The 26,839-nt window shown below is 37.8% G+C and overlaps 1 protein-coding gene across 6 annotated transcripts in view; it reads left to right on the top strand.

Annotated features, from left to right (window-relative positions):
* The window catches only part of TRPS1 (transcriptional repressor GATA binding 1), a 211,990-nt gene that overhangs the window by 63,517 nt on the left and 121,634 nt on the right, over window positions 1–26,839 (top strand). For all 6 annotated transcript variants that reach the window (XM_074556097.1, XM_074556131.1, XM_074556122.1 and 3 more), the window contains one exon: window positions 566–1,169. In XM_074556097.1, the coding sequence (XP_074412198.1) occupies window positions 566–1,169 (604 nt within the window). The remainder of the gene's footprint in view (window positions 1–565; window positions 1,170–26,839) is intronic.

Genomic DNA, 26,839 nt, shown 5'->3' on the forward strand with positions numbered 1-26,839 from the left:
GAGAACCAAGTGTACACTGCTGTCTCTTGTGTACAGCCTTTTGTCCTTTGGTGCATTCTTATCCCTAAGTTAATCAGAGCTTGGTTAAAAATCATTTGTCAAGAAAAAGTATATGGAATAGGTAGAAAGTGAAGGACTTTTTAAAATGTTTTAACTTTCTAACATAAATTTATATTATTTGAAGTCTTTTTTTAATAACAAGAGAACTCTTCTACTTGATTTTGGTTGAAAAGTATATTTTTTAGTGTTCCTGCTGTTGCAGAAAGTGAAAAGTATATTGCAGCAAACTGAAGAAGAAAAACACAAAATCCCAGTGAAAATTTTAAGAAGTTTAGAATAATACCATGGAATGTGAAGGAACAATAGGAGGCCATTGCAAGGCATGAGGGGAAAAATCAGCAGTATTTTTGCCCTGCTGTATAAGATACCAAAGTAAACCTGCTTGCTTAATTTAGACAGGGTCATACTGTAAGTTTGATTTATTTTCTTAATCTTGGTAAAACCACTGTGAGAGGGAAGGCCAAGGGGTGACTCTGATGTTAATGTGTTTCTTGTTTTCTTCCAGGCGAGTACACAACTGCTACAAATGTCGTCAGTGCAGCTTCACAGCTGTTGACACTCAGTCACTACTAGAGCACTTCAACACTGTGCACTGTCAGGAGATGGACATCACTACAGCCAACGGGGAGGACACTCACGGCGTGTCGTCCATCAAGGAAGAGCCAAAAATTGACCTTAAGGTCTACAGTCTGATTAATCCAGACCCCAAATTAGGGGAGCCCATATCTGACAGCATAGTGAAGAGAGAAAAGATAGAAGATAAGGAAGTGCTCAAGGAGAAAGGCTGGACTGACAGTCCCAGTGATGATCTTCGCAATGTGACCTGGAGAGGAACAGACATTTTGAGGGGGAGCCCATCCTACACGCAGACCAGTCTAGGCTTACTGACCCCCGTGTCTGTCGGCCAGGAGCAGCCAAAGCCTTTGAGGGATAGTCCAAATGTAGAAGCTGCCCATCTCGCAAGGCCCATTTATGGCTTGGCAGTGGAGGGCAAGGGTTTCCTGCAGGGTGTCCCAGCCGGAGCAGCAGAGAAAGCCGGGCAGCTCAGCCAGCCCTACTCTGGATCCGGGGACGGCAAGGCAAAAGATGAATCCCAGTCCTTATTACGGGTAGGAAACCTTTTTTTTCCCCACCCCCCCTTGCTTTTTATGATTGCATGTATGTTATGTTTGATTGGCCGTGCATATGATTTCCTCAGGTCCGGAGTAACGTGGTTGGGGTTCTTTTAGGGCATGGAAAAAAAAAAGTCAAGGAAAGACTCAAATTTGTAGAGCTAAGCTGGCAGGTAAATTTTCCAAACTGTTCACGTAAAGCAGTCTATATATTGATGGAGTATTAGTAAGCGTCTGCTTTTGCTCTTTAGCTCTGATTGAATTTTGTTTAATCATTCCTGCTAATTGTGCAGGTTGGTGATGCATGTGAAGAAGGGAGGTTTAGAACCCCAGAAGGCTGCACATCTGTTACACTAAAACAACTAATCACCTCTTAGAATTTGTGGTGGTGTGACAGTTCACACTTAAGCAGGATTTTATATTACTACATATCTAAGAATATGAAATGTGAGTTAAATATTAATAAAAAGTAACCTTTTTTTGTGAACAACATAATTATATATAAATTTTGACACTTGTCTGGTTGCCTTGGAAGCAAAAAAAAAGAAAAAGAAAAAAAGAAAAGAAAGGATCTCATGTGATAAGAGAAGGTAAATATTTGTCCCACCAAATAATTCCTCTTTTTTTTTTTAAACAAAAGGATCTATATACAAGGAAGTTTCCCTTCCATCAAGGTGTGTTTTTCCCACTGTAGAGAAAATTGAGGTTAGAAGAGATCTCATATTCTGAGGAGCTGAACAGGGAGACAAATGCTTTTCTCCTGATGTCATCACATGTTTTCAAGAGCTGCTCCCTATCTGAATTTATAGAAACTTGCCACAGGAGAAGTCAGTCTGCAGACAAAGCTTACTAGAATGGAAGTGATGATCTGCTGGTTTCCTTTTTTTTCTTTTACAACAGCATTTGTAACCATAGAATCAATTAGTGTAACAATGTCACATGTAACATGTAAAAAGGAAGATAAATGTTTTATTCCATGGTCTACTAAGATTATACACAGGTATATCTGTCTCTGTGCATATAGGAGTCTTAAAAGCTGTTTTAAATTAAGTCAATGTTCTTAAAAATACTGCAGCCGTTCTAATTATAAAATAGAGTGTCTGCAATTTAAACCCTGCACACAATTTATGGGGACCACAAACTTTTGTACCTTAGTTATTGTTCTCAGATTTTAAGTGTATGAGAAGCAGTTATGGTATGATAGGTTCCTTGTTGCTAACCTGGATGTGTGCTCACTGTGGATGGCAGGATTATATTTCTCTCCTCCAACACGAAATAAGTATTAAAATACATACATAAACCCATGCAGCAGTGGAATTCCTGCTGTACATATGATGTTAGTTACATCCCACCTCAGTTCTTGTACTGGTTCTTAGCCATGTGCAGACAGATTCGCCAGAGGAGCCATTTAATCTGTGGTTTATCAGAATCCAAATTACTTTCATTTATTTTCAATTTTTCAAATATTTTCATTTATTTTTTCGCTGCCAGAGAATGAAAGAAAGCCAAACAAAAATCTGCAAAGGGACATGGTAGTATGCAGAATCAGCTCTATAAAGGTCTTAATTTGGTTGGTAGCTGGACCTAAAACCTTAGTAAACAGTAGAATAAGGCCATTATTACTTGTTTGAGCCACTGCTGAATACAGAATGGGAAACTGTATGCTGGCTGCTTCTTATGTCATTTTAAAAATAACTTCAGATTCTTTTTTAAAGTCTTTATATAAAACCACTTTTATATATGCATATGTTTTCAAATTAATATTTTGTCAATTTTGAAATAGTGTGATCACTTCTGGGCCTAAAAATCCTGTATCTTCCATACTCATCACTTCTGGGACTAAAAATCCTATATCTTCCATATTTCTCTGGAAAAAAGATAAAGGTCTTACTTTTGTGTATTAACAGTGCATATAGATTAATTCCTTACATTTTAAGGCATGTACAACTCTACTTTTCTTTTATAATGATTTATTAGCAGATGGTGTTTATAGTGGTTGATAAAACCTTCAGTCCTTCAAACAGGAATTACTTTTGTGTACACCTTTAACTGCCACGCTCTTTGAACTCTATTGTGCCAAGGACTTGTTTGTCTGTGTCTTTTCCTTACTGATAATATTTGAATTTTCACTTTTCTTTGAAAATTGGGCAAGTTGCTTTTGTTAGCTTGAAATATTAAAAAAAAAAAAAGTGGGGGAAAGGAGATTAACTTTTTTCATCTGCTGAACAGAGTCCCTAATATTACATATTTCATCATCTGTTTTCATCAGAGAAAACAAAATGAGAATTGAAACTTCTTGAAGGTAAGGGGTGATCAGAAGGATAGACGATATTGGGAGTGTGATTCTGTGAGTGATACTAGTTCCCTCTTCTTTTCAATCTGTGAAAAAGATCATAGAAACCCAACTCCTTCAATTTGCTCTTGATTTAGCTTTCTGCAGACAGAGTTATGAGATGCAGTACTGGAGCTATGAATAAGAAGACAAAGAGATGGTCAGCTTGACCATTGGGAGCTTAGTGTCAAGGATTATCTGTCATACACATATGTATGCCCAGAAGCTCAGTTGGCCCAGAGAGGAAAAAAAAAAGTTCAGAAAAGCTTGAAAAACTAATTTTTGTAATCCTCTGAAATAAAAAAATGCACTGTTGTTAAGCAAATCTCTCATTATTATCTACTCATTATTATCTACTTTTCTCTACATTTATTTTTCTAATGTGAAATGGCTAGTAGGAGCAGCTAATGCTGTCTAAAATTTGGTTCTCTCTGAAAGCAAAGTGTTAACTCAATACATCCTTCTAGTATCATATAATGAATGCTTATGCAAAACACTGTATCCCAGGACAACTGGTGACTAGGAAACAAAACCTATAATAAAATCACTGTGGACACCTTCATTTTTTTCCCCCTGAAGATTGACACAGAGGAAGCCAAAAATTTGGAATTACTCAGTGAATAAAAAACACTGAGAAATGGACTAAAAAAGAAAGTTTCTAACACATCCCTTTGGTTGTACTGGCTATTCTGTATTTATAAAGTGGTTCTGCTTATTACAAATGATTTGTAATGATTTGACAGTAGCAGCAATTCCACGTGCTTTTAATTTTTTACTTTCTTGATGGTGTGGGGAAGATAAAGAGGAGATAAGATTTTTTCACATTTTTTTCAAGTAGATAGAGGTTGATAGTACAGGTTTAAAAGTGATTAGCATTTTGGTAAAATGTCAGAGACAATGCAAATCAATTGGAGAAGGGGTGAAAATATACCGTAGCCCTCAGAAATTCTTAATGCTTACAGGATAATTAATTTTTAGAAATTGCTTGGAGTAATTTTCAGCTTTGGATGTTGACTAAGCCATTTATATGCTATTTCCTGTATTCCTTCTGTACATGATGACCATGGTCCTTCCCTAGATTCTGTGCTGCAGTAGATTGTCTGTGGGAGTCATTGGGGTAAGATTTCTCTCATTTTTAGAATCTGAAAGACCAAACTGCTTGTGACCTTTCGGGAGCTGGAGACAATGCAAACACACATGTGCAGTTGATGCACCTTTATCCCTGAGAATGCTTCCAAGCTGTGTGTGTGTAACAGAATCTTTCTCAGGGGCTTGGTACACTTCTGTGAGTAGCTTTAATTTATTTTTCTTATTAAAATATTTCCAGCAGCTGTACTTACAGTGAAGCAGTATGTTTTACAAATGGGAATTACCAAAAATGTACCTCAGCGTGGTACAATGTGGACATTATTTCTGCTCTTCCTTAGAGTAGCTGATTTTCTAGTTGAAAGATTTGTTGATACTGGAAGGTCTATTGAGATGCAAAAATGTTCCTTTTTTTGGGTAGCACATTGGCAGCCAGGAGACTCCAGGCCAGGCAGATTGTTTAATGCTTTGACAGTGCAGATCTTGGACAGCAGGAACTTTTTGCTAAACTGATTTTAAATGAAGTGTCCTGTTTTGGTCTGTATGGACACTGCAGCATAAAAGTTTTCCACAAAATAGGGAATTGTAGCCTGAGCCTTCAGACCTATACACAGGCCTAGTTAGCCCACCAAAAGGTGTTGGTAGAGACATTGTAGTTTAACCAGCAAAGATGCAGTAATAACACAGGTCAGTGTGTCTGTCCCGTGGGGTCACATGGACCTGCACACAGCAAGATCACTTTGTGTACTAATCATAGTTTGTGGAGGGATTTGTGTACCATAAAAGGGTACACAATAATATTGTCACATTATTCCAAAAGTACTGTGGATTTTTATCAAAGCCATACTGCAGGATGTAAAATTAAATATATGACTGAGGTCATGTTAACCTTTACTATGAGCTTTTTATATGGTGCAAAGGATAAAATCTGCTCTTCTGTTAAACTGAGATTATTTTGCACCATAATGATCAGACTGTTTAGACACTACAGGAAATCACGGCACTTCAAAAAAGTTTCATTTACTTTGAGAAGAGTTATTTTCTTTTTGTCTGTGATATTTGCACTTGTGCTATTTCATATGGCATTCTGGCTAAAGCTGGTCATACAGCTTTAAATTTGGGGGAGATAGAAAATTAGAAAAAATTATTTCCCCTTTCCTTGTTTTGCATTCTCCTATGTAGGTGAGTGGCAGAGCTAATTTAAAAATATGCAATTGGTACATAAGTATTAAATCTACATATAATTGATTTAGTATCAGTGTAGTAAATATCAGACATAGTCCCTAGTGGCAAATCATCATGTCTCCTATTATAAGGTATTGACTCCTATTATCCACAGAGCTGGATGCCAAATAGCTGCAAAGCAGTGGAAATGCTGAACTGTCCTTTATGATTTCCAGAAGACTTATTATAAGCACATACAATTCTTGGCCAGAAGAATAACATACATTTGAGGTAAAACCTGCCTCTGATGCTGCTAGATGCTGCTGCTGCTTTTATTGTGAACTCAAGAAGCAGCATGAGCAGGTTCAAGCACACAGAGTGGGATCTTGGTTTAAATATGAATTTTTGGTGGTCCCTCCAGGGTGACAGATGGAAGTTTTTGTATTCTTTGGCATTGTGTCCTACTTCCAATCACCTTCTCATAGCAGCATCTTAATAGTATATCTACAGAATTAAATTCAATGCATATAATTGTATCACACTTCTCACATTAATTTGCTGAAAGTCTTGGATACTGCATGTCATCCCTAAGCAACTTAAGAAAAAAAAAAAAGCAGCCCTTTAAACAAGAAACATCTGAAATAGTTTCTCTGTAGCTGCATCTCATTTTTTTCCCATTTCCTCTGACTCTGTTAGAGATCTTTCAGGAAGTATTTATAGTCAAGGCCATTCATTGCCATACGGGTCCTCTAATTAGCTGAGGGGAGCTCAGCAGGCGCTGTGTGTTACTAATGCACAGAGCTCTGGCAGGTCAGAGAGCTGACAAAGTCTTTCATTTTTTTTAAAGGCACCTGTTTCCACAAGTCTCTGCCTGGGGAGTCAGTGGGCTACTTTTTTACATTTAACTACATCCTGGAAAATGGCAAGAATCCTCCAACAAGGAAAATGAGAAAATAAAGTTAGTACTTGAAGATAAATGGTTTTGAAGCTTTGTGTTTACCGTGCAAAACGGAGGCGGCTAAAATCCCTGTGCTGGTGAAGGGCTCAGGAACTTTCTAAAGTAACTTTCTGAAGGTTTTCAAGTAGTTTAGAAACAAACATGTACTTGGCTGCTTTTAGTAACTACTGGAACCAAACCCACAAGAAATTGAATGTTTTGCATTACTCATCCTGACAGTGATCAGATAGGACTAGAAAGTAACTTTTAGAAAAATGTTAACCTGCCCAATGAAAGGCATGTTTCTGGTTTTTGTGTGGGGTGTGTCTGTCATGTGGTGAGACAACCCCACCTTGTCCATGTTTACCCACCCAGCAGGGCATAGGGGTTTTTTCTTCTTCTTCTTCTTTTTTTTTTTTTTTTTTTTTTTGTTCTCCCTTTTACGAAATGTGGTCTGGAAGAGAATTAAGTGATAAAATCATTATTTGGGTGGGGCACGGTAATAATGCAAAAGGGCAGCAGCTACGTCAAAATCCTTGATGAAAAGGTGAATCAGTTTGTGGAACAAAGGGCTGGGGAGATGGGTACAGGCCCCCAGGCCGTTGGGTAAGCAGCAGGGTTTATTGAAGTTGCTATGATCAATAACAATGATTCAAGCAGGGAGAACCGAGATAAATCTTGATTTAAAACAAGCTGCTGCATTTGGATAGATGAGATCGTAATGCAGATGAGAACAAAAGAGTGCTTTCTTGTATTGAACAGAGGGGCCAAAACAGATTGACGATCAGTGTCACCTGAAATTAGCTCAGTTTTATACGCCTCTTCCTAGTTCAAGTAGGAGGATGTCGCTTTTGCTCTCTCTGGTCAGGTATTTGGTGTCTTGCCCTAGGTGAGAGTGAGAAGGGTCCCTGCACTGTTTTGGCCTGGATGCCACATGCCTCCACCTGGGCTTGGTTTGCTGGGTGAAGATAACCTGGGTGAGGATAACCTGGGTGAAGATAACAGTGTGGCTCAGTGCCACCCCTGCCATGGGGAACAGCAGGAGAGGGCTTGGCACAAGGGTGGGAGCATCCTTGGTTTCTCGGTGTGCTGCTCCTTGGCAGCCCCCTCTGCTCTGGCCTGGATGTCTGGGCACAGAGGGGCCCCCTGACAGGATCCTCTGGGCTGAACAGGGGCCTGCAGCAAGCGGCAGCTCGAGCCAGGCCCCCTGGCCCTGGGCTGGGCTCGCAGCTCTTGGTGGGGCTCAGCCCCTCTGAGCTGGCTCTGAGAGCAGCCCGGCCTGTAGCCCCAACCGGGCACATGCAGCGAGGCAGTGCCCTTCTTGTAGGTATGACTGATTCGGGTAGCAAATATTGTTTTTACCCTCTTCAAATACATTCCTGATGGTTCTTTTTACTTTTACATTGTGCTGACAGTGGCTGCAGGTTGTGTGTGGGGGCGCAGCTGTGGGCACAGCAAAGGCAAACATTTCCCTCCAATCCAAATGGTGCAGAGAACTATCAGTGGGGAGCCTTGTTTCAAATGGGAAATAGGTAAATGCAGCTTCTTGCATGATGGCTGAATTAAAGAATTTGTTGAGCTTTACCTAAGTTTTGAAAAATTAAGTGTGACTGTAGCCATTATACAGCTCTGTTATTATTCTGCATTGCCAATAGTACTTAGCAATAGATTGTATACCTGAAGTGAAATGGAAGCTTCAGTTGTATTTAGAAACTTTGCCAAACTGGATCCAATAAGAAACACACATTCATGCTTGAGGACAGAACTTGCTGCTAACATGTAGATTTTCAATGGAAAATTAAATTTCACAGATGAATGCAGGCAAGGATTGTACATAATTCTATTTTTGCCTGAAGTACCATGGTGCTGAACAGTGAAAATCTATGTAAAGATACCTCCAGGATCTGGAAGTGCAGAGTTGCTTTCTGTACTGAATTTCAGATGATCCTCTAGTTGTATTTGGCAATTAAAAGACATAATAAATACACTCTTTTAGAGGAGGGATCTTATGATAGACAGCAAATAAATGTTTAATTTATTGGGCTAAGAAGGGAACATTGTAATTATAACTGATTTGAAGAAATCCAGATGCTGTCCACATCTGAACAAATTTAAAATGGTAAGGATTTATAAAGAGATTTATGAATAAACACTGCACATACGTGCTTTGATTTTTGTCATGAGGGTATCTAGGGGTGATGACACAGCCAGTTATAAAGAACAACTCTGAAAAATAGTTGTTAGATGAACAGATGTGTGCTGAAATACATATATATACGCGCATGTGTTTGTGTGTGTGTGTGTAAGACATGAAAAAGGTTTTCTGGAATGTCTTTTGTTACCTTGGCACTCCTCAGAATATGCATATGGTCACCTTGGAACTAGTCTTAATTTTCAGGTCTCTAATGTAGCCCAATTGATTTAGTGAACAATTTCCTGCTTAATATAATTCATTTACTTCTTCCACCAAGTTCTGTTTTTAAAATGAGGCTTTATAGGGGCTAAGTGGTTCTTGCTGATGTTTTTCTAAGCATTTTTGTAGTAGCGTATATATATTTTAGAAAATCTTACAGTCTTTGTTATAGTGATATAATCATGTGCATGTAATATAAATCCATAAATATATGTATTCTTGTTGCATATTAACATTATTTAGAGTTCAGATAGGATATATTTTTTAGCATGAAGACAAGAGGGGAAATATTTTTTTTTTTGTGTTGTGTACAGCATTAGGTTTCTGAAACAAATGGGGTTGTGGCAGCTCAGGTTGTGCAGCACTGCAGGCAGCTTGTGAACAGCCTTGGAAATCTGCTGTGTTTGTGTATCCCTGGTCTGCCTGAGATTTCCAAATCTCAGGTTGGTGAATCATGTTTGTCCTAGTTAGAGGGTTAATTTCCTGTGATTTCTTGGCTGCTCGAGACCTTTGTTTCCTAATTCTGTCTGTAAAATGGGAATTTCCCATCTAGAAGGGCAGGAGTGAAGAGAGATGTGTGAAACTATTGTGCAACAGTTCTGTGATAGTGGAAGCAAGAAGAGCCTGATTCATAGGCATCCTGCATCAATATTGGTGGTTATCTTCTCTGAATGTGTTGGTGCAAACTTCCTCAAGAATACCAATGAAAGAGGAAAACTGAAAAAACTGATTTTAATATTAACTTTGTTGAAATTTGTATTCTTTCCTTCAGCCTTGTGGAGAGAGGGAAAAAAAAGCAAAGGCAGGAATTTTGGAGCGAGACATTTACATTTCTTGGTTGACTTTGAGCTCATTTTGGTTTATGTGCCTCTGATGTGTATGGTAGCAGACTGCACATTTTCACTTATGGGAAGAAGTCTTTTAACGATGGCTTACAGTACAGTCTTTAATCATGTAAGTTGCCTCAAGCTCTTACTGAGAGTAAAATTCCACCCTTTCCATTTTCAAATGGGTTGTACTATCAGCTGTTTCTCCTTGCAAGACTGTCTGTGATTTGAAAATTATGTTTAAATTAAAAAAGTGAGGAAAAAAAAGAAATAATCAGAACATTTGTCAAGAAATTTGTTATGAATGGGAATGAGGAGCAATGCAAACAAGCTTGAAATGAGTTTTAATTCACATGTTATTCTGGGAGCCTACAATTTCTGGTGAGAAAATGGCATATTTTAGGTCTATTTCCTCCAGTTTTTGGCATGGAGCAATGCCTGTTTTGTTCAGTCAGATGTTCAAATGGGAATTTTGGATGCTTAGAACTAATTTTAGTAGGTGGGGGCAAATTTATTATGATTCTACAAATAGAGTTTGATCACAGCTGCTTCATTGCAATTATAAAAATTGGCTGCGAATCACTTAAACTATATTTACTGGCTGCAAAAAAAAATCTCATCTATACAAAACTGTCTTGTTGCCCTGAAAGTTCTCAGTAATAACATTTATATACACAGTATTTTGAATTTGACTTGATCACGTTCCAGATTATTTTCATGCCTCTCTCCCCCCCTTGCCCTAACAGTGATAATGTGCTCAAATGACTCTCCCATTCTTTCCAAGTTAGGGTGAATTTCTGAGCTTGTTCTGAAATTACAGTAAATCACACACAGACCTCTTAAGACTTATTAAAAAATGCTAGTAACTTCACTGGAAGTTGGACACTTCAAAGATCTCACTTCTCCAGTCTGTACATGACTAAAAGGCTGTAGGGCAAACACCACAAGGTGAAAGCTTACAAATCAAAGCAAAACTTAATATAAGGCTATTATCCTCTTTACAAGACATATGGAGAATAGCATCTTTACATATTTATGAGGTTTTTTTTTCTTCTGATAGTAACTGCTTTAATGTTCATGGATTTGTGCTTTTGAGGTAGAAAGTACTGGGTTGTATTTTATATTTTTTCAATGTTTCATGGCAGCTCCTCTTCCAACCCAAAATGGGCATATTCCAGACCTCTTTAAAAGTTTGCATTTTGCAGAATAAATTTAGTCAACCTGTTTCTTGAGAAAAGTGTTTTCTTCACAATTCGGTTATGGACTCATCCTGTGGTGGTTATTTTGACATTGCTCCCTGCAGCTGATGAAGAAGACAAAACATCCATAAAGCACTTCACATACGGCACCTGTTAGTATATTACTGAAATCCATTTATGTTTGACTGAGGTGTGCTAGAAACTTAAATATTTTCTTTTGTTTAAGATTCTCATAAACCCTACTTTATGCAGACCTTTAGGGGTGGGGAGAGTTAATGGAAAATGTGATTAAAGTCTTGTAGGCTTCAAGCCTTGTAAATATCTTGGCATCTATATATGTTTGTGTGCATACATGTGTATGTTTACTAATTTTAAATTAGGTTAAAAATCAGAATTAAATTTAAAAAACTAGATTAATGTTTAAATTAAGAGTAAAAAAGGTTTTCGACTGAAAACAAAATTTCTGTAATTATTTAGCAGAATGGTTTGTAGGACAAATATTAATAATTTTTAAAGTAGAGAACTGTTGCAACTTTACATTTTTCCATTACAGAAAATTATGTTCTGCTTAGCATAAGTTTTAAATATATATTTTATGCCTTTAGGACTGTAGTCTTGATCATCACTTAATTGATTTGCCTTTGCCTTCTAATAGTAAGCGAAATGGTTGAAGGGTAGAGGTCTTTGCAGTGGTTATCTATAACAACTATCATATGTGATGTAGGGACTTCAAAAGTTGATGTTTGTTAAACTTGGACCCTCAGTTTCTTGGTATAAATGACTCCTCATATTTTAATTAAATCCTCATGACCAACTTTGTGTATCTCAGGAGAGGTGTTGTATTCAACTTCTCTGCCCCAAGTTGGCATTGTAGACCTCTAGACAAAGCTTTTCCTGAAATGCATTATTTCAGTGAGCAAATAGACAGCTTGGAGTGAAACTGTAGTCACTGCTAGCAGTATTTGAGGGCTTTCTTAGTGATACCCTGCTTAAGAGGTGAAGCATAAACTATTTTGGGCACTAGTCCCCCAGGTACGTCACTGTTGGAAGTAAAGAACATTTTAAAAGTGCTGAATTGAGAAATATTTTATCTGTGCTGGTGCTGTTAGTCCCTGGCAAACAAATTAAATTTTGTAAGTATTGGTAAGTGGGCTGGAACTTTATCCAGGAATCCACACCAAAGGGCTCCCAAGTGCCTGGAGAGCTGCTGTGTGTGCCTGCTGTTCTGCCTGGCTGTGAATGCCTCTAGACCCCTGCTGTCAGCTGTTTTTATCAGTATAGGGCTTCCCTCTTTGCTTGGCCAAGTTACAAAGAAAGTTCACTGAAACCACTCTTTTCTTGTCTTCTTTAGTTTGGTTTGGCTCTCTCCCCCCTCATTCTTTTATGGAACTCACAGTTTACTATAATACAAGTCATTAAAATTCTCCAGATTTGGAGCTGTCTTTTGAAAGAAATTTACCAAACCGTTCACTTTGTTATAAAATCTGTCTAGGCTTTCTGCTCTGCCTTTCCTAAAATATACATTGTCTGCATTGCAAATAGAGGCTTTCTGATGGGGAGAGATGAAGCCAGAGTGTCTCAGTGTTGTTCTCGGCGTGTGTGCAGTGCCATGGCTGGGGCCGGGCGCTGGTCTCAGGCTGTGCTCTGACAGGTTTGCTCTGGAATGCCTGTGCACAAGCGTCCCTCGCCATCTGATACCCTTCCCACCAAAAATATTCTCATGGCCTCGCTTGCTTTCATCAGCACCACTTAGGAAACCTCAGCTAGTGGAAGGAGACATGTTGGAGCACAGCAGAAGAGCAGAAAGGGTGAAACTACAAATTGTTAGTCTGTTAAACACAGATTATGTCTTTGGGTACAATTCCATTAGCGACTGAATGAGTCTGGATGGGTAGTAGCTTGTGGAAGTATTTGTTATGACAAAACCAACTTTTCATTATAGACAAAGTTATCCTGTTTTCCTCTGTAGTCTGGCCAACTTCAAAATGTTTCAAACTAATTTCAGACTTGTAAAACACTGTCTATCAGATACAGACATATGGATTGAACTAGTAATTTGTTTGCCATCTGCTGATAAAGGAAGCAAGGCGTCTAAGTAGAAAATGAAGAATCCCCTCCCTCTCTCCCATTGGAATGTCATATGGTGCCTTTAGGAATTGTTTGTATTGACATTTTTATTGATTACTATGTAAAGTCTTACACTGCATTGACCTGAATCTGCTTTCAGTCTAATAATGATAATATTTTTTTTTTGTTTCCAAAATAACTGTAGTGATTTAAGCCCATAAATAATGTTATTAAAAAATCACTTTAAATCTTTAAAAAACCAAATTGATAACCGTTCTTCTTGTGTGAAACGGAAATCAGCATATTCTTTTGCTCAGAAAAAGAAAAAAATCTTTAACATTACCAACAAGTGTTGATTAAAATTATCTTTCCTTTTAGTCAAAATTTCCCCTTTCCACCTGAAACTCCAGGAAAAACAGTGCAATTTCCAACATGAAAACAAAGAAATCTGTCAAAACTTTTCTGGGTAGGGAAAAAGGGGTACTTAAACTTTTCTGGATTATTGTCTGTCAGTCTTCTCTTGCCAGTCCTGATACCTTGTGTGCAGGTCCACAGTTTGTCCCCCAGATTTATTGATTTATTCCATAGTTATTTCACATAGGCCCTGGTTATATCTGGAAATAATAATAATAATAATAATAATAATAATAATAATAATAATAATAATAATAATAATAATAGTAAGCCCATAATGGAAGTTTAAGTATTTGTTCTTTTAATTAATGCTTCCTATAGGTTTGTCCCTTTTTATGAAGCATTTAGAGCTTCTCTGTTTAAAAGAGAAATAGCAAGTACAAAATGAGGTGACTTCTCAGTAGGTATACTGCTTTCATGGGTAATAAAATACAGTCTCAATCAGTGCTTAAATACATGCAACCTTGATTAGTTGAATTATAATAAGTACTCCTTTCAGCCCTAGTTCTCTGTAACTTTTTTCATATTGACAAGTACTTTATTTTTCATTGATTCCATCAATCTATTTTGAACAGATAGTGCTAATAATATTCACAAGCTATGTTCTTAAACATGAGTTATGTCTTCATAAAAATGTTACTGAACTGTTGATTTTCTTTAGTAAGATAAGCCATTTTTTTCTGCTGCAGTTGGATTACGAATTGTCAGAATGGACCACAGAGTTTCTATATGTACTTCAGTGAAAGTAATACACAAAGTCACTAATTGTCCTACATACTGTTCTCTCTTACATAAATATCTTTGTTTTTCTTAAAGTTGCTGTTCCTGATAATGACTTGCAAATTCTATGAACAATGCAGAAACCTTCTATTTTCTCAGTGGTTAGTATGGGTTCATTTGAAAAAAGCTAAACAATTTCATAAATAGATCTTCTACAATCTAGAGTTAATTACCATTTTACATTTGGAATTGACATTGTCAGAAAGTTATTGAAACAGTAGGAATGTCTTACCCAGTCTACAATTGTTGCAGATATACACATAGGAACTGGTAGCTGTGATGGCAAAAAGTCTGCAAACTAAAAAGAAAAATCATAAAGTTTTGATGAAGGAAGGACTTAGGAAAATGCTTTTCTGTGAGGGCTTATGGAGAGTCTTGAGCCACAAGAGGTACAAGCACTTACTGCTATACATCACTGTATGGTTTGCTGCTTGCAAAAAGGCTCCCCACTGTTTTTTATGGCTTAAGGTGCATACAATATGTGAAGCCTGTTCCTGTGTTGCATTTCTATGGCATGTTCAAATTCTAGATCTGCCCAGCATGTCATGGACCCATTGGTTTTTGTTCTGGTTTGATTTCACTGAAAACATTTTCCCGCTTGTAAGTGTAAATATTTACAACATACATTGGGAAGTATACATCCAAAGTATTTTTATCCTTTTAAAGTTGTTGGGTTTTTTTAAGAGGACTTACCATACTGTATGGTACCTGATAATTCCAGTGGTATAAAATGCTTTGAAACATGCAGTGCAGTCTATAAAATACAGGCATTTACAGTATGTTGACTACAGCAACAGAATCGCATTACTGCTAAGGAAATACTGCTTCACAATAATCAGGAGGATGGCAAATATTAAGTCTGGTGTTACCTCCCAGAAACTGGTAAACTTGCTGTTGATGAGCATGTTCAGCTCAGGGTATTAAATAGCTGTTCACTGGTGAGTGTTTGTAAATCCATGATGTAGCTTCTTAGACTGCCTCAGCAGGAGGTGAGGGGATGAGTGATGGGGTTGGAAAATCCAAGACTCTTCTCTTCGGCTGTATGATTTGGGACAAAAATGTATTTTGCCCTTCTGCAGATACACACTTTTATTACATTGTAGCTTCCAAAGAATCTACTGTTGAGATTTATGAATATTGCCTTGGAAATACTGGGTATGAGGTAGTTGGGAAGCAGAAAGGTTTATAAAAATAGCTGAAATTTTGTGTGTCAACTTAGACATTTCGCTTGTTTCTCAGAGCTGTTATTTTGCAGACCAGTTTGCCTTCCTGTGATGCTATCACACTTCTGACAAGAACAAATGGTTTCAAAACTATTCATGTCAGGTCAAGATGGTGAGAACAGCAGATAGACATGAGAGCTGTGACTGTATAAACAACATACTCCCATCACCGGATTAACGCAGGTCCAGGGAAGTGGCAGCATCGTTCTCGCTGCTCAGATATTGCCAGCACGCTCCTCCCCGCTTCCAGCACAAGAGAATTGACTGCAACTGTTTATTTTCAACACATGGTTGATATCTTTGTCTGTCTGTAGATCAGCTGTGCCTTGTTAGGGACTTTACTCATGAGCACTGAGAATCTTGCTCAACCTTTCATCTCCCTGCCATGTAAGTGTGGTTTGTTAGAAATAACTGAGAAAAAATGTAAACTTGCTGAAATGACTACAAAGTCCATAGTCAGTGTCAAAGGAGAGAGGGGATGGATTGAATTGAGGGTGTATGCAAGAGATTAGTCCGTGCCTTCTCAAATAAATTTATAATATCTGTCTAGATGGAGAAAGAAAAGCTTAACAGTTGTATTTACACTTTGTGAAATATCAGAAAGGATATTTCAGCCTGACCAATTCCTCGTGGTCTTAAGTTTCTCTTTGTACTGTGCAAAAGCATGACAGTGTGGTATAGCCAGCTCTGTATAAGCCTAGAAAATACCCATATGTTACACAAACTCCCTGACTATAGATGTGTAGCATATGCTCTATTATATCAGTGAACCTACGTAGTTCAGATAAAAGGCTGTAGGGACACGTGCAGCTAGTGGAAACACAGCAACAGCAGGAAGGATATTTGGGAGAGTTTGCGCTCTCTTCACTTTAACCTTATCCTCTTGATGATCCTGTTCAGCATTGCTTCAATGAATCCTGGAGAGTAAATGCTATTTAGTTTTGCAGTTCTTAAAGGATGCAGTCATAGCTCTCAGATGAAGCTGCTGTGATCCTTCGGTAGATGTAAAAGCCATTTTTATATGGAGGAAAATCTGCTTATCTGATATATTTGCAGACTGTAGGTTGCTGTCAGTGGATTCACGTGACCTTTAGCACTTCTGTCCACTTCTCACTTGTTTCTCGATGGAAATTGCATGTCACGTTTTTCTGAATGTGCTTACCAGTGCCTTCACTGAATCATACTTGTGCTGCTGCTACTGCTCTGTTTTCCTGCTAAACCAGGAAGACTCCATCTGGAGACCAGCTGAGTTTTCAAAGTGGTGATACTGTCCCTAATCAGGACAGAATTATAGAAGAGTATGGATTTTTCTGTATGATTTTTTGAAATGGAGCTGCATTTATTAGCTTGCAGTTGTCAAAAGTTCTTCCACTGCTCTGTGGTTTCTAAGGTATATGCCAGTTGTAAAGTGAGAGCTGTTTTCAACAGCTGTCAATGAGTGATCAAACATTTCAGCCCCCCTCTGAACCGTTTAAATAATGAACAAAATTATAAATATGCTTTATATATCTATATCATCAAATTTAGAAGTCTTATGCAAACTTGGTGACTTGAAAAAAATCTGTTTAACCACCCAATACTATTATTTTTTTTAATATCAACCTTTAGATATGAAAGTGTGATGGAAACATGTTAAAATAAATGGTATTTCCAAAGGGAAAGTCAATGAGTGCCTTTTCTCCTCTCTTAGGATTTTCTGGAGAACTTTACCATGACCGTCATATCTGTTTCACTCTCTAGTTGGTATGTGCAGAATGTCATAAGAGAAACTCTTGATATATTTAAGTACCTTTCATTAATAACAGCAGGAGCAAAAATGCCAGAAATATGAGGATAACACTGTGTTAGTGCAAACCCTTAAAAAAAGAAATTGTCCCATTTTTGTTGAAATATTAAATTGTTTAAGAACACAGTTTGATTTGGCTTTTTAGATGGCAAGGAAAGTGAATTACCTTTTTAATATTTTTCTGTGTGAATGTTGAAATATTTTAACCTACATTACCATCATTTGGTAACTCGAAGGTCTTTGTGCCATTAAGACTACAAAAGGAATAGAAAGGACACATTAAGAGAGTTTATGAAGTTACTGGGAAAACAGTGTAATTATAGGACGGGGGGAAAAGCATAAGAGCTTCAAAACAGATGGAGTCCTCTAAGGAAGCTGTCTGAACGTGGCCTGGGAACTATAAATTGCATTTACAAGACAGGGCTTTCACTGCAGATGGCAGGTTTGCTCTTGGAAGGTAGAAGCCAGAACAGGGCTGTGTGTATGAAGAGAACTGCAGTGAGTGTGCCTAACACCTTGTGTTTGACATACACTGAAATTTGAGCTGGAATATGAATTTAGAAAGGCTGTACAGTTTCAGAACATGAAATATGCTGCAGTGTTCAGAAATCCAGAAACTTGCTTTCAGGCATAGAACATTTTAACTAAATAAAAAGGCATAATAAGTTTGTAGTTCTTAAACTGAAACAAGGCATTAGCTTTGAATGTCATTTTCAATCACTCTTATATTTACATGTTACAGAAAAGCCCTCCCTTTTTTCCTGTATGCCATGCAGGTGTCATTCTGAAGTCTCCAGGTCAAAAAGCAGTGGTTTCTCTCTGGTCTGTTGGCCCCATATTATTTTATTACCCCATTTGACCTGGACCTGATTTCGGTGAAATAAATGAGAGTTTTTGCATTGGCTGTGATTCCTGCTCTAGGAAATGATCCCTAGATCTTAGGGAAAAACAACCTTTCTGAAGTTACTCCATCCCATGGACTTTCAGGGCGGGACTTGTCTCATCTAATTGTGATGGAAGTGTCTGTGGCTGAGTTACCTGTCTAGGATTCTTGGAGCCAATGCAAATTTAAGCAACATAGTTGTGAAGTACAAAAGTGAGTTACCAAATCCAAAAAAAATATTTCTGTATAGTCAGAGGACTGTATATTGTTGGCCATTCTTTGTATTGGCTTTATCTACAGTAACTATGAAGTTAGCCCAGACACTTACACCACCACACAGCAATTACAGGAGGTGATAAAAAATAAAAGCAGTGCCTGTGTCTGCTTTGTCCGGATGGCAGCCTTATCATTGGAGGTAGGAAGCAAAATTTTGGCATATCTGCATTAATAACTCTTCTGTCTCCATAACATAATTTGTCAGTTAATGGAAATACTAGTATAATTTTAATCAAGAAGGCAAGGGGGAGGTTTAGCTAAAGCTTACAACATTATTTCATGAAATAATTATTTTTTATTCATAGTTTTATTTTTCTTGTTTTATGTATGTGTCTAAGTCTCAAAAGTGACAGTTCTTTAAAAAGGGAATCATGTAAGGCCATTGAAGATGAAAGCTGTCTTTTCAGTACTAGTCAGTCCTTGTGTAGAGCAAAATCATAGTCATTTTCTGCAAGTATATGTAAAGACATGCTAGATTGATGACTTTGTGAGATAAAAGCAGTATCAGAGGGAATGAAAAGGCATTTCTGAAGTAGAAAAAGTGAGTATGATGGAAAGGAAAACTTTAAGAGCTTACTTGGATAAAACTGGTGATAATTCCTTCACTACGTGAGGTGTGTGTGTATATGAAAAATTAATATATCCTCCTGCTTGGGCTAACTACTAAAAAGTCAGGAAGATACAGCCTGTAAGAGCCAGGACAGATGAGGGAATAAGGGATTTGAAGAGAAAGCTTTACAAGGAATTAACTAGGTAAAGTGACCCAAGAAGCTTAGTCCTAAGTTGTTCAATAAGATTTTTTTTTTTTTGCAACTCAAACAAGCCTTTAGTGCTTTACTTCTCTATACCTCTCATTTGTGGTGTAAATGCCTTTGTTTCTTTCCATTCTGTGAAATCCATCCCAAAGTGCAGTAAACATTCTGCTAACATCCAGTTTAAGTTATTAGAATCCTTAAGTGATTATCAGTAATTTTTCTATCCTTTATACATTTGTCAAATGTTTCAATCCAGAAATGCAAACTCTGAGCTAATGTTCTTGGTGGTTCCTGTTAAACATTCAGCAGTGTTTATTTGAACCAGCAAATGAGAAATGAAGACATGGAGCACAGACGTTTCACTGATTTACTAAGCCATGTCGTGGCTGCTCTCCTGCTCCTCTACCAGTGTCAGTAATTCAGCATTGTGTGTGGATTTCTCCATTCATATTCAGGCCCACTGTACTTTTTCATCACCTCATTTTGCTGACCTGCACCTTGCAATTGCGGGATACATAGAATGAATTTCTGCAAACTGTGTGCATAGTATAGTGCTCTGAATTTTGTATTTTGAAACCAGGTTTGTGTAGTCTTACTGGTTGGGTTACATGATGGGCATGGACAACTGCTGAAAAAAATAGAGTTCTTCAAAGAGAAAGGACAAAAAAAAGAGCTCCATAACTGGGTTCTTATGAGTCAGTAACCTTTCTTATATACAGAGTAGAGGCAAAAATGCAAAATTTTTCAGCTGAAAGTATGCTATCACCAGCTGAAAGTCAGCTATCACCTAATAGCATCCTAAATGAGATACCTAAGTATGAAAGGTAGTTTTCTTAGGCTCTTTCCACAATGAATAAAGAGAGGTACTTCCAGAATGCAAATCAAAACAGGAGCACATCTGCTTTGTCAAATAATTTCTCTGTACCTTGTGTGAAAATATAGAAAGCCTGAACAATGATTACTTTCTTAATTGAGACCTGTAAATTAGGTGACTGAAAATCCATGAAATCAATTAATGAACTGCTGTAATTCTCCTTGTGTTTTATTTGGGGTAAATCTGGTGTCCTACAGGCAAAAACCAGGTGAGTAAATCCAATTATGCAAGTCCAAGTGACTCTAGATAATTTCCCACTTGGATATGCTAATACAAAGAACAGTTTTTGAGTGAGTTAATTGTATAAAATGCCAAAGCTTGCCTGAAAATGATCCAAGAAAAATGAGAAGCCAGCCCTTAATGTCCATTACAGACTCTTCTGAATCCTCTGTTACAAGGACGTAGCACCTTTCTACACTACTTTCTGTTCAAAGATTTCCTAAGCCTATCCAGCCCCCAGGCACCCATCCTTCAAAGACTAAACAAACAAAATTCCCTGTATTTTGAGATGCTTACAAAAGAAGTGTCTTGTGTTCATTCTGCACCAGGCATTAGCAAACAGGCAGGGTTTCTGAAGGGAGAGCTGTCAAAGATACTGTGATATTGTGCCAGGCAAGCATGGAAAGTAGAGGGGTTAAGGATTGGTTCATGGTCATAGAAAGTCCATGAACTTAAAAAATGCAAGCAAGTAATGGAGCAGAACACTCATAATACTTCAGAGAACCCAGTTACATGGACAAAATGGTCACCATCTACAATGGCACCCCCCATCATGTTGAGTTTTCCAGATATGAGCAGATGGGAATTTTTGGATGTTTCAAAATTATTTAATTCTTGAAATGCATGACTGACTGCTTTTTAGAAGTTGATCTAACCTCCTCACCACAAAACAATCTGTAATAACTTCACCTTGCAATTTGTTGTTTTATGTTTCCCAGTACAACTAGCAAACACTGACAATTCTTTGATCATTTGTCACTTTAAAACTTTTTGAGGGTACTAATGTGGTACTGTTGCTGATTATATTTAGGCAGGAAAATGTGTCTTAACCCTTCAGATACACTAATAATGAAAGGCCATCCTAATGGTGTCCTGTTTTTTTTTCTTTAAGGGACCTGATGTGTCTCTTGTTTATGGGTTTATAGGCATTTTTATTGCAGCAGGGAATTTATCCACCCCAGTTTTACTGGGCAACAGTAAATGCTCAGCAGCTGGGATTCTTGCAGCAATATGAAGAAAGTCTTTCTTAACATTTCTATCTTTATAACAGCAGTTACAGAAACATAATTCTGAATTTCTTTAATAATACATTTATTTGTTTGTTGATTTTTGTGTTGCTGTGGTTTTTTTTAACATTGGTGACTACTCTGGTAGTAGTTACTTTTTTCTCCTGTAGTTTGCAGTAAGCTGGAAAGCTGCTGTGCCAGGGTTTGTTGCCTCTGTACTGTGGTATGAGGATAGATTAGGGGGAATGAAGTTACTTGAGCAACTGAATCAATTAAGTTCATATACAATGTCTGCATAATAGAGAAACACAATTTTACAAAATAATGGCATTTTAAACAATATGTTATAACATTTACAAAACAAATAGTAGGTCTAATTTAGTGCAACAGTGTGTCACAGTGTGGAAAATAAGAATCTCCTTCCCATCCATTGCAGGCCTGCAGAGAGAGCAAAAGGGCTTTTTGCTGGGTCATAAGTCTGGCTGCAATGACCTCCTAGAAGGAACATGGGCCTTATATAGCTTGCAAAAATTGTAATGTTTGAATCTCAGTACAGCTTTACTTGAGGATTTGCAGCATTTAAGATGAAAACTCCACTTAGTGTTTAGAATATTCCTTCTTACCTTATTTTATTAAGGAGTTCCTAAATGTCTTCTGCTATTCAGATGAGAAAAGGTTTTTCTGTTGAATGTAAAATAACTTTTGGATAAATAGTGAGCAAATAGCAACATCTGAGTTCCTCTTGGAATTCATTTCAGCTGAACCAGTTGTGTAATACACTGTTTTAATTGTAAAGAACACATTGAACCTAGACTGCAAAGATACAGTGATAGAAAAGGTTGGCTGGTTTTTTGAATGCAATGAGCACAAGGCAGCGTGTACTGTCAACTCTCAGTGCGTTAGTTTACACTTAGAGCAGCATGGTGTGTCTGTGCTGGAAAGACAGAACAAGTTAGTTAATGTGCTTTAACAAGGCCCTGCCTGGACAAGGTCTATCACTGCTTGTCAGTCACTTTATATGGTTGCTTGTGTAATAGTGTTCACCTCTGGTAGTGGTATACAAATCCATAATTCTTTCTGCAAAAACTAAGATCAGTGTCTGAGTTACAGCATCATTTAGTCATCCCTTCATTGGAAATATGGAATCCATGTTATTGGAAACACGGAGTAGAAGTGAATATAGAAGCTGATTTTTCCTTTCAGTGTAGCTATTTCAGTATTTTGATAATTAGAGAAAATTTTCAGTTGTATTGTAGCTGACTATTGGAAATTTTATACTAGAAAGAGTTTTTTTAATTTGTTTCTTGTTTCCTCCTCCCCAGTTCCTTTGCAGCTAACCCACAGGTTTAGTGATTAGCAGCAGAGCCTTTCACACAGTATTTTGAGCTCAGTTCCCTGGCTGCAGTTCACTCAACCTTGACGTAAATCTCCAATAAGTACTTTGTGAGAGGTTAGCCTTTTGTGCAGGGTGTGTGAGAAATCCTGCCTGACCAGGTTTGTTACAGAAACCAGTGTCAAATTGCCTTGCCTCAAGAGTTTGAATATGAAAGAGGGGGATGGGGGTGGGGGGACTCATGCAAAAAAACACCCTACTTTCCACTTTCAAGAGTGTAATTGTTTGGAAAAAAACCCCAGTGTTTGGACTCATGGTGTTTTAGTGCTGCTCTGCCTATGCCTGGCACTGTCAAGTAAGCCTGAGATGATTTACAGTCTGCAGGTAGAGCAGAGAGTATGTCATTCATAGAATCTGCCTTCTGTGTCTTGCTTGTTGAGGCTGGTTGCTTTTAGTTTAATCTATTTGATCATGTTATTTGCCTTAGGTAATCAACAACCTTTCATGTAAATCCTAGCCAATCTTATAAAACTAATGGAGGAGAACAAAAACTCACACCAAAACACTTGCATGTAGTCATGTTTTGGCTGTTGATGTCAGCGGTGTCATAGGAAGGCAAATAACATAGCAACCCTCCCTCTTTATAAGAGCATATCCTCCCTTCTTTACAGTTTTGTTGTTGTTGTTTTTGGTTTTGCTTTGTTTTGTCGTTTTTGGGTATTTTGAAGAAGGTTACATCCTTTGGAAATGGAAACAATACATCATCTTGCCACCTCAGGGCTGGGTGCGTGAAAAGTCCATTGGAATCTCTCTTTCTTCCATACTGTGATACAGTGGGTTGCGTCCAAATAGATTTAAAATTCAACATCTCTACTCATCTGTTTTTGTTAACAATCTTCACATTAATTGCAGTTGTGCATTAGTAAAGGTCTTTTGGATTAACTCAGGAAGTAGATTCACAGAGTTTTCCATGGACACTTTGAGTTTGAGGCTGGGGGCTGCTAGAATACATTTTGACAAGTCCCCCAGCCTGTCAGAGTATGCCAATAAGTGCCAGCAATATTGCTCAAAGGGGGTGGGGACTTTGCCTTCAGAAAAACAAGGATCAATGCAGCATCTGCAGCAAGGGACGAAAAGCCATCTTTCCAGCTAAGCAAGCAGGGCAAATGAATTTCCTCAGAAGGGAAATGTTGCACAGAGGCTGGCAGTGACTTACTGAATAAGTCCACTCACTTCAGAATCTGGTTTGAAGGTTTTGGAGGGGGAGAAGGGGACCGGAAGAAGGAAAGCTGCTGTAAGGAAGAGGGAGAGTCTGCTGCTTTTGCCAAGTGTCATGTTCGGTTGGAATAAAACAATAATAAACACAGACTTGGAAGGCCATTATTTCCTTAGTGCTAATTATCTGCAAGAACCTTGACAGGGAGGTACAATCTGAAGTTAAGCCAGTGAGTAAATACAAAAATCAGAGGAGACTGTCAGTCATCTTACGTTCCTGAAGAACCTAATGTGAATTGGTGTTGATCCATGAGGATTGGCTTTGTGTGTGTTTTCATCTTTCTTTTCTGTGCTTTGACTGTACATTTAAAAATAAAGTGCTTATCTTGGTGAATTCCAGTAAACACTTAGCTACAATACTTTCAAGACCACTTTGCATTTTGTTAAACAACTTCTAAGCATGAAATAATCTTGAAATCTAGTGTGTTGCTCCAGGCTTTTGAGATATAAATTTTCATAATGGTTATCAGTATCATCATCATCATCAAAAAATATATCCTTGCAGTGAGGGAGAATTTAAGCATTATGATTTGGCAGTCAAAAGCAGATGACAAAGTTAACATTTTCCTGTGCCCCTTCAGACTGTCTGTTTATGACTTGGTTGTCCTTTGCTGTCTGGTAATTTTAAAATGGGAGGTAGAATTGGATGTGAAATGTGGTTGCAGGGTTGTGTTGTCAGACTCCTCCCATAAGGTACAGTTGTCTTGATGAGGTTTGCTCTGAATTCCTTCTGAATCTAAGCTGGCTGCATGAATAATAACATGGATTTTCTTGCTTGCATAATTGATTAGCTCAGACCCCAACTCTGCTTACCCATAAGATGGAAATGGCCGCACTGAGCTGTATCCCACCACCAGGATCTTGTTGCAGCCTCAATGCCCTGGCTGCTCGAGGGCTGGGAAGCAAGATAACGTATGTTTTTTAAATTCTCTTCCTTTTGATGTGAGACTTTTGTCTTTAAACTGTTGGCTAATTGCCATTGTATTATCTGACACTGGTATATTTGCCCTTTATACAGCTCTTTCACCACTGCATTTATTAGTTTTACTTCCCTTTTGAAGAACCCTGTTTGTTTTTATTGTTGTGTTTCTGTGTAGGGAGAGGCTTTCGTAGTTTTCTGTCCCCCCCATTTTTTTTTCACCCCCTCCCCCTAATTTCTCCTTTTCCACTTTCCTACCTTTTACAAGTCCCTGATTAATTCTTAATAATACAAAACCACATTAATGCTTAGACCCCCTCCTTACCACTGTTATCCTCATTAGTCCCTACAAAGTTAGAGAATATATAGTTCATGGAACAATAGCATAAATTTTAATGAAAACAAACATAGTTCTGAGGAAAAATAAGTAGATCTTGCCTTCTTGCTTGTGATAGATCAGATAATTGAAAGCTTTTTGCTGACCACAGCAGCAAAACTGCAGATGAAAATTGTCTTATTTACTCACTGATCAGCTAATTAATGCAGTATTTGATGTCCAACTTGACTACCTTTACATAGCTGAGAGTATTTGTTCCTGAATGCATGCTGCTGCCAGGGTGGACTTTGGAAACGTGGTTAGAATGAGCTGTAATCCCTGGTGGAATTGTGACTATTAGTGCTGTTATGCCAGTGGTTTAGGATGAAGCATGGTTAAGCACCAGAAAAGGGCTTCTTCACTGGGTAAATGGGGCTCTGTTCTTTCCTGTCCTTCAGCAGATCACAGTTGCTATGGATATCAGTTAATTTGACTAAAAAAGATCTCACATTGTGAAACTGCAGTGTTAAACATCATCATAATACATATCAATACCTTTTTTATAGGTGGGGTATCTTGCAACATTTTCAGAATGGGTTTTTCAAGGAAGTAAAACTTTCCAACCAAATTGGTTACAGCAATTTCAGAATTTCAGATTTTTCCCCCACTATGTTATTGTAAAAAAATAAAATTTTTGCTCTTAATTTTTTTTAGTATTGAAGTGAAACTGTTCATACTAGTAATAGAAATACTATTACTATAAAACACCTTCTAAAATAGGAATTTAAAGTTCATTAAGTGTATATAATAAGGCATGCTAATACATAAAAGGTTCTGCTTTATCAAAAAAGGAGAGGAATGAGGAAAGAAAACACTAATGTGCAATTCACCAAAACTTACTCATCACCCTTGCAATGAATCATTTTCTGCTGCCAGCTTGAGATTTCATAGCTGTTAACAAGCCAGTCACGTCTGTTGAGCTTCAATACATCAACAGTCCAAAGAAGAGCTATTAATTAGCAGTGGTGACTGGTGTGAGAGCTTTGCTATTGACAGCTGTCACCTCAGGACATTGCTGCTGGTTGTTTTCAGCACAGAGCAGAATTAGGATTCACCTGAGGATTGACACAGGAGAAGGAATATGGTTGGAGTGGAAGCTTCAGCTTTACCAGGCTGACCCACGATCACATTGTTGTGCATTAGATGGGAATTCTTTTGATGTAAAACACAGCTCATCTGAAGGCTGTGGGACATAGCCTGAAATTAAGAGTGGAGTTAATTCCAGTGCTGCCTAATGTTAGTAGAGAATTTTAAAGCTATTTTCTTTTGCAGTGGCATTTATAAAGTCTCAGCCAGGGATTTGTTCCCCTCTGAGCTGGATTTTATAAAGCAATGCCGCAGACCATGGAATTCATCGTGGCATGATGGCATTTAAAACCTCAGTCAGACCTTGTTCAGTATCTGTAATGTTTTCTATTCTGAGCCTAAAGAACAACTCTGCATTGTGACTAAAGATAAATAGTGCAATATTGTCAACATCCTGTAGATGTTACGCTGCAACTGAGAAAATCATTAAGTTGGT

The sequence above is a fragment of the Zonotrichia albicollis genome, chromosome 1 (genome assembly GCF_047830755.1).
Source record: "Zonotrichia albicollis isolate bZonAlb1 chromosome 1, bZonAlb1.hap1, whole genome shotgun sequence".
NCBI classification, from domain to species: Eukaryota; Metazoa; Chordata; class Aves; order Passeriformes; family Passerellidae; genus Zonotrichia; species Zonotrichia albicollis.